At 33.4% G+C, this 9,707-nt stretch overlaps 1 protein-coding gene across 1 annotated transcript; it reads left to right on the forward strand.

Annotated features, from left to right (window-relative positions):
- Positions 1-2,104: 2,104 nt before the first annotated feature.
- LOC128699932 (uncharacterized) lies at positions 2,105-4,211 on the forward strand. Its single transcript, XM_053792780.2, has 2 exons — positions 2,105-3,222; positions 3,917-4,211. Exons 1-2 carry the CDS (start codon positions 2,414-2,416, stop codon positions 3,945-3,947), a joined length of 840 nt encoding a protein of 279 aa, XP_053648755.1. The 5' UTR covers positions 2,105-2,413; the 3' UTR covers positions 3,948-4,211.
- Positions 4,212-9,707: the final 5,496 nt, after the last annotated feature.

A 9,707-nucleotide genomic window follows, 5' to 3' on the forward strand; every position in this document is an offset into this window, starting at 1 on the left:
TCACAGTCGGGTATTTTCATATGCTGAACATAAATTCAGTAAGGGAGTTTTGTGACTTTTGTGGTGGATCTGCTGATTGTCCCTACTTAGTGACGTTATATTATCTCCTTGTTCCTGATTCTGTGTCACAGTTGCTTGTTATATTGCTATTGGGCTTAGCATTCTTTTTATTGTTTAAGCAGACTGTTCTGACTGCCAGTTGGTCAAGAAGTTAGATTATGAGAGGACTTTGTCAGTCACTTGTTTAAGTCTAGTCGAGTCGTGAGACATAGCACTTATACACATACACACACTTATTTGTATTATTACTTGTTAATGTATCAGACGGTACTTAAGACTTATAAATATGTGATATGTGCTATCAGCACAATACTACTGTATAAGAGAGAAGTGATTATTATTAATTTGTTTGAACCGATTAATTAATATACCTCTAGACTATACTTAATAAATTTATTAAATTTTAATTTCTCTAGTTAGTAGCCTACCAGTTGTAATCCTAAAGCACTATTAATTCTTATTGAATTCTAATGGATAATTGGACAAGGATACTGACTAATTGTTACGAAAACCCAGTAACAGGCTGGATGCTAGAAGGGCAGTCCTTTCTAGTATTCACTGGAGATCTCTAAGCTTTTAGAAATCGCGTTTTTTTGTAACAACATCACACAGTGTACACAGTATATTCAGTATACACTGCACACTCAGCATGCACAGTACACCCAGTATACGCAGTACACTAAATATACACAGTACACCCAGTATTCACAGTACGCACAGTATACACAGTACATCCTGTACAGACATAGTATACACAGTTCACTCAGTGTACACTGTACACTCAGTACACAATACATCCAGTATACACAACACACTCAGTATGCACAGCACACTCAGTATACACAGTACACTAAATATACACTGTACACCCAGTATACACAGTATACTTAGTATATACTGTGTGCTTAGTATACACGATACACTCAGTATACAAAGTTCATCCAGTACACACAGTATTTTCACTATACACCACAGTATACTCAGTATACACTGTATATTCAGTATATACAGTACACTTAGTATACAAAGTACACTCAGTATACAGAGAATACTCAGTATGCACAGTACCCTCAGTATACACAGTACACTATATTCAGTATACCCAGTATACACAATATGCTCAGTATAAACAGTTCACTTAGTATACACAATACACCCAGTATAAGCAGTATACTTAGCATACACTGTACTGTTAGTATGCACAGTAGACTCAGTATACACAGTACACTTAGTATACACAATATACTCAGCATACACAGTACAGCCAGTATAAACAGTATACTCAGTATACACTGTACACTCATACACAGTATATCCACCATACACAATATACTCAGTATACACTGTACACTCATACACAGTATATCCACCATACACAATATATTCAGTATACACTGTACACTCATACACAGTATATCCACCATACACAGTACACTCAGTATACACTGTACACTCATACACAGTACACAGTATACACAGTAACAATGATGAGATAAAGTTTGTTTACCGTCAATAAAAATACAAAGAATCAGAGATACAAAAGTATTTTCTTACCAGTCTGAGATGTTGATTATACAATTATTGCAACACATCATAAATTATTTGTCTTTTAGAAATTCTAGTATTGCAATTAAAGCATTCACTTTATATCCCATTTTCTAAACATTTAATTTTAATTTGTAATTTAAGTTAGTTTACCTTAGAATTGTTCCGTTTTGATTATGTTAATGGGTAGTTTGGGTTAGTTTACCTTAGAATTTTTCAGTTTTGATTATGTTAGGTACCATTAAGCTATTCTTGTTTATGTTAGGTTATTTTTAAGTTACTCTGTTACGGTGGGTTACTGTAGATTAGTGGATGTTATGATAGTGTAGGTTATGCCTTGGTTAGGTAACAACAAAGGTTCAGTATCGTGGCAGTAGGTTGTTGATAACCTGGAGTGTTGATAAGCTGCATTAAAAATAATCTTATCACTGAGCTCTGCTGGTCACTCTCACAAGCTTGATGTAATTTATCCTTCATTCGTTCATTACCTCTGAATTTGGGAGGGAGACCACCACCGTTATAACGGTAATAACGGGAAAGCTACAGTGATCTGTTTTAACGATGATGTGCAGTGAACACAGGGAACTGATGTATCAGGTAATATGCAGCAACTACACTGACCTGATGTTACAGTAGCATTGGAAGAAGGTTGTGATCTGTTGTGACAGCATTAAGTGACGATTGTTGTGATGTGTTGTAACAGTAATATGCCACGACTGATGTCATCTCTGTAAACTTGAGTGGCAAACTATTGAGAACTATAATTGATTAAATCAAAGAGAGAAGTAATCGAGTAAGACTGTTAACCATGACGACGCTCGTAATCATCGCTTTATGCTTGGTGTTGCTGTTTCCAGCCTGTGAGGCGAAGTCTCTTCTCCAGCCTTCAGTATCTCTTGCCACAACTCCTCCGTCAGTAAAAGTGCCGTTCAATTGGGTTACCGAAGTGCGTTTCTCACAGTCGCAGCCTACGCGTCCCTCCACCAGGAACGGTAACGAAGCACCGTCCTATCAAATGCAAAGAACTGGGTTGAGGTCATCCGTAAACTGCATTGCTGGGTCCAGCAAGAGGGAAGATGTCATGGAAGTGCCTCATGAACACAACCAGTTCCTCGTTAACATCAGTGTTGACTTCCGGTACTTGGAGATCTCCCTGAAGATTGGATCCTGCAGTCATGAGAACATCTACGGAGCTAACCGCTTCTTAACGAAGAATATCTTCCATCTGCGAACTCCCAAGACACAGACGGTGATGAAACTGGATTATATTAGACTTACAGACGGGGCACACGCTTACCACCTCACCTTGGACAACTTTAACTTCTCCGAGACCATCAGCTCCTCCGTCAAATGTGGAGAGCTCCGCGGGTTCCGCGTGAAGGCTAAGGGAGCCTCTGTCTGCAACCTCCGCTTGGAGGAAAACTCTCTGGGAGTTCGAGTGGGCAAACTCAGATCTCAGGCGAGGGATCCTTCGAAGTCGCTACACGACCTGCACAGCTGGAGACATGGCGCCTATGTGATTGCCATATGTTTTACCTTCGTCTCTTATCTCCTGTTTCTGGTGTCCATAAGACTCCTCAGGAACTACTCTCAGTATGAATTCATCATCAGTGAAAGGTATATTTTCTCCTCGCGGTAAAATTAATATTTATCGAGGAGGCGGCGCAGTTAGTGTGAAATTATCATTTAACCTTCTTACAGATTTCATGAACAAATTATTGAAATACAGAGTTCAACCCATCCTGAGACTTTCTTTTTGGAAATGTTGTGAGTTCGTCCTATAATAATAATGATACTGATATCTATAATAGTAATGATATGATTAAAATAATAATAATAATTATATGATTAAAATAATAATAATAATAATAATAATAATAATAATAATAATAATAATAATATTATTATTATTATTATTATTATTATTATTATTATTATTATTATTATTATTATTATTATTATTATTATTATTAATATTATCAAAAAGAAGCGCTAAACCACAAAGGCCAAATAATAATAATAATTAATAATAATAACTGTATTTATAGTTGAAGTCTATCTTTTAAGATATTAGACAGGTAAATTTTTAATCAATTATTAAATGCTGAACATCAAAATGCTGGTGATACTAGTAGTAAACATCGGTCTTGTGAGGCTCTGTACTTTTATTAATGATTCTTATGGGTTGTATATGCTCTTAAGCAAGGAAGATATTCAGTACATATTTGGTGAAGCTGTAAGTACTGTGCAATGTTATTTATTTACGAATAAATTGTCCAATGATATTACTATAAACCATATTTTTTTTCAGGAGCTCACAAGTCGCGGAAATATCCTTATGATTATTACAGTGGGAAGTACCTTAGTTTCGTCACTCTGCGAGTGGGCAGAGTACCAACCAAGACTTCACACACTCAAGCTTTACTCTACAAGTGTGTACTGTGACACCGGATACTTCACACACTCAGACATCCATCACTCTGCAAGTAGGCAGGATACCCCTGGAGTCTATAGAGCCAGTGGCATCACTAACCTCATTAAAGGCCACCTCCATGCCTCAACGGCTGGACTACATTAGGACTTGTTTCCATTAGACACCTGCTGTCCATGTTCACCCATCTATATAAAATGGGTACCTGGGTGATAGCCGACTGGTGTGGGTCGTATCCTGGGACGAAACTGACTTAATTTGCCCGAAGTTCTCAACATAACAAGTAGCTTTCTATATAGTAGTATGTCAGTGATGTCAGCTAGGACTGTATACCTTGTACATGTACTTATAGAAATAAAGATATTATTATTATATTATTATTCTGGAGATTAAGCTGGTCACTGGCTAAACAAGAGACAATTATATCAGGACTCAGGATCAACAGCCAAACAAATAAAATACTTTCCAAGCTACTATTGCAAATAATTGTTTCTGTTCAACATTTATGACACCATATGCTTCAGGCTACTTCACGCTTATAGTCAGAATAGTACAATCTTATAAAGAAAAGCCTAAGCACGAGAACTACAGGCCAATCCCTCTCACTAGCGACCTCTAAGAGAGATCAGTGGCAAGGTTTTTGAAAACAGTTGTCTGGAGCAGAATTAACTCGTACGTGGAATTCCATCACTCTTCAAGGATAAATATTTCAGATTCAGAAACGAGAGAGCAAATCAACATGCAACATGATAATGGCAACCTATGCAAACAATCCATGCATCAAGGGACGTAAACAAGGCACGATTTGGATTTGACTGGGAATACTGGATTTTGGCGTCATTTAATAAGGTAGTTGGAGATGAAAGAGAGTGAAGTACAACAGAAACATCTTCCCTTAATACACCTACAAGACAGATGAAGCCGGGGTGCCCCAAGACTCCTGCCTGAGCCCTGCATTATTCAACATCTACTTCAAGATCGTCTCAGCCAGAGTGACAAGATAATCCCCGTCTATTCTTCTATTTATTCATTGACAGTCTTTCATTACAACTTATTTTTGGTTTATAGACTACACAGCTTTAAGATGTATGAGAAAAGTTATACTATGAAAGTTAGGACTGTGGGATGAAAAATTTAGAGTCACAGATATTTGTACTGTAGCCGCTCTGGGTGAGCGGCTACAGTATTGGCCCTGATGTATGATCCATGCTTCAACTTTCCTCTTATTCTGAATATTCACTGACAATTGTTGGCTGCGACTTATCTTGGGTTAATATATACATTAAATTGAATTAAAATATGTAAATTACATCCACCAGCACATAAAAATCAAAAGTGGTTAGGCCTCTTAGCTTTTATTTTCCACATCCCCCCCCCTTTCCCTATAAATATTCCTTCCCTTCATAGCCTGCTCCATCTTCTTTTCCTGTCCAATAATGCGCAGCTGCCAATAGCAGCTGCGCATTTTTCACTGGTTGCATAATGTGTGGATTAGTGTTCACTGTTGTGATAAGTTGTTCGAGCTAGCTAATTTTATACAAGGTCAACGACCAGCTAGTCGCTGGTCGTCATCCAGCTGTCAGCTAAAGACTTTGAAAATCCATGAGCAAACAGCAGTTCACCCCATGACACACTACGACACTAGTACTACAACACATTGTTCCTTTTTCTTAAAAAAATAAAAGTTGTTTTAAAAACAATTCTTTTAAAAAAATAAATAAATAAATTCCCTTTAAAACGATTTTTAAATTAGTTATTTCAAAAAATTATTTGTTTTTTAACCTAAAATTTTCTTACAAAAAAATTATTCTAAAAATCAATTAATTTTGAGAAAATTACCTGCATGAGGTGTACAGGGTAATACCTGAATTATTACATGTAAGTAATTAGGGTGAGGTAAGTGGGACCTAGTGACAGTAGGTCACAGAACTGTCACTCCCTCGATGCCCACTCCTTCACCACTCTCACAAAAAAGCTTTAACTGATATTAAATTAATAACTACAATATTAAACATTAATACCAATAATGGTAAATTATAAAATAGTGTGGATTGTATGAAAATCAATGAAAACGATCTCTAGTAAGGATTAATGGGAACACTAATAAACACAGACAGGGTAAGAATTTTCTAATTGACACCAGGCAAATATGTACCAAAAGTTAGATAATTAAGAAATTTATATTACCACTTACCATTTATATTGTAAATAGATCACCTAACACCTACCTAACAAATAGAATCTTACTGACCAGTAAATTAAAGGACTAATGGCATATATACTGGATGTGCTGCATGGTGATGCCTCATTATTTTCATTATTACCACCTAATTCTGGAGTCCCCATTAATTCTTTCTCCCTGTTCTTCAACAGGGGACATTCCAGTGCTTATTAATTATAGTTTGAGGCCGAGTCATTCAATTATGGCCTCGATGACACTGGATGATTTCACCACAACAAGTGCTTACACATTAATTTACCATGTCATCCTCTTCTCTCCGATGCATCACTCCGGCGCTGCTGCACACACTCCTTCACACAAAATTTCTTGAAGGGTCTAATCAGCATCAATTTTTTTATATGCAGCTATTATATTATTCATATTTACACATGCTGAATTTAGGAAAATTATAAAAAAAATTACAAATTTCTTAAAAAAAAAATCTATAAAAAAATCTTAAAAAATTTTCAAAAATAATTATTTTCTTCAAATAAAATTTCTCAAAAAAATCTTAAAAAATATATTTTCTTTAAAAAAAATTCTTTACAAAAAAATTTGAGAAACAAAAACTTTTAAAAACTTATAAAAAGAAAACTTATAAAAATTTACAAAAAAAATTGTTTGGAAAAGTTTTATATAAAAATTCTTCAAACAAAAGTCTGTAAAAAAATATTTTCTTAAAAAATTAAAATAAATTAAGCTTTAATAATAACAAATTTTACAAATAAAAATTGAATTATTTTATAATTCTTTCTAAAATTCTTTAAAAAATTTCTTTAAACAAACATCATGATTCTTAAAAAAATATTTTAAATAAAAACAACAACTTTTAAAACAAACCACAATTTTCTTATAATAATTTTAAAGAAAAATATTTTCATTTATAATTTTTTTGGAGAAAATTTTTTTGAAGAATTCTTTTGGGCATCAATTTATTTTTATTTTAAACTTTTCTAAATTGTTTCTTAAGGGATTTTTAGAAGTATGATTTGTAAAGAATTTTTAATATTTATAATTTTTTTTTCTGAAGATTAGGTTTTAGTGAAGAAATTTTTAAATTTTTTTAATGATTTTTTAAAGTAATTTTTAAAAAGAAAAATGTTTTTTCTTAATTTTTAAAGATTTTTTTAAGAAAACTTTTAAAATAAACAAATTCCTATTTTAAAGATTTTTTGGAGAAAATTAACGAAAAAATCATTAAAGCCAATTTAAATATTTTTTGTAAAGAAAAATATTTTTATGAGTTATTTTATGAAAAAAAGGAAACATCCCTTTTTAAAGATTTTTAAAGGAATTTTTTAAATATTTTTTTTAAAGAGTTCTTTTATCTTTTTAAAGAAACTCTTTAATTTCTTAAAGAAAATTTTTTTACAAAATATTTTTTTTCTTTTTAAGAAAACATTTTAATATTTTCAGTAAAAAAAATTTAAACTTTTTTTTAATTATTTTAAAGAAAAATATTTTTAATTAAATTTTTTGTTTAAAGAAATTTTTCTTAAACATATTTTTTTTTTAAATAATTTTTTATGTAAAATAATTTTTTTAATATTTCTTATTTCTTATTTATTAAAGAACACATTTTTTTAAAGCTAAAAAGAAGAATAAAAAATATTTTGAAACTTTTTCTAAAATTATTGAAATATTTTTTAAAGGAATTTTTTATTGAGAATATTTTTAATAAGGAAAATTTTTTGGGAAAGAATTTATGTTCAAAAGCAATTTTTTATGATATTTCTTTCCTCTTTAAATGAACAATTTAATTTAGCATAATCCAACTACATATAGAGTGGAACCTCGGTTTATGAGTGCCCCACAGTGTGAGTTTCTCAGGATACAAGTCGTCACTCTGTCGATTTTTTGCTCCTGGAAACGAGCCAAAATTCAGGTTGAGTTTCCCCTTCAAGGAAGGTTCCTTGACACTGGTGAGCGGCTCTTGATCTAGGGAATTGTATCTGTGCTCCAGTTCCCTAAATTAAGCCTGAACACCTTCCATCTCCTCTCCCCCCCTTAAAGGTGCTGCATAATCCTATGGGTTTTGTGGAAAATTACATTTATCTGAATGTATCATTATGTACATAACAGTAAATGAACAAAGATAATTATTATTCATCAGTTAGATAAGTAGGAATTTGGGACATCTAGGTCGCAAAAAATGTCCCCCTGCGATACCTACCACTGCCATATCCACAAGTTGCTCTGGACCTATTACTAACAAATGAAATATGTATCACCAGGATTACTGGTAAATATATAAATTTGTGGACTGTATATTAAAATTAAAAAAGAATTATATATACACACATTTACATAACAGAAGGAAAATATCTTAATATCACTCACCAATTTGACTAGAGATTAATGTGTCATGTACAGGACCCCCCTTTTGCCTACATTTATGAAAAATTTACTGGCCAGAATTTAAACATAAATTAGACAGCTTATCTGAGGTTCCTGGAGTTGTCCTGTCCTGTCGCCTGATACTCAAGTTATGCAGGAATGCACATCCAACAATTTCAGCTCCTATTTGAGAGATGTCAGCCCAATTTTACTTCTAGAGCACGAAAATTCTTCCCAATATTCACAAACAGTTGATACTGTCTTGTTCAAACATGGCAAGTGTCCTTCTGCGCAGGCGCAGGCTCAGTTTCCAAGTTTCTATGACATAAATGTTATTAAATACAGTATGGCCATCTATTTACATATAACTACTGTATTTCTGGAAAATATATACAGTATTTTCCACACTGCAGCCGGGCGGACTTCATTGCTAAACGACTAAAATTGCTCATTTGACAATGGTGGAGAACCTGGGTACATATAGGATCTGGCATCCACACGGCGACATATTACACAAGATTTAATCACCCTTTTTACACTTTGCCGTCCCTTTGGAATCCAGAAAGTTTCCCTAATACAATTTAAGGTATCTTGTACCCCACCATGCATTACATTTTTATGGGCATTTAGAACAATTAAATTTGTTAGATGATGAGTTTTGGGCAGTAAGATAGGGTGTTTAGCATAATCACCCAATTCAGCATTTTGTAACCTACCTCTGCACCTAATTACATTGTTCTCTAAATACAGCCCCAATTTCTCTATTACCGAACATTTCACAATTTTTCTTTCCATCATCAGTTTAATCTCATTTCCATAGATTTCCTCCTGTACCCTCTTTATCCAATATTCAAGAGGATGTGAAAACTTATGAAATATTCATCTTGTTTAGAAATTTAAACACCAACTTAGTTACATTGATTAGTTTGGGTAAAGAAGAATACCTATTTATATCAATCGCTAAGGAAGGACAAACTATTGGAGTGGTGGTCACAGTAATTTCAACAGGAGTAATATACGCCTTTTGTACAGGCCAATTAGCTTTATTTACCAACCAGCTCGGTTCTTTAAACCATGATACAGCATTTACAAATTTAGCATAAGATAAACCTC

Source organism: Cherax quadricarinatus, chromosome 20 (assembly GCF_038502225.1).
Source record: "Cherax quadricarinatus isolate ZL_2023a chromosome 20, ASM3850222v1, whole genome shotgun sequence".
Taxonomy (NCBI): domain Eukaryota; kingdom Metazoa; phylum Arthropoda; class Malacostraca; order Decapoda; family Parastacidae; genus Cherax; species Cherax quadricarinatus.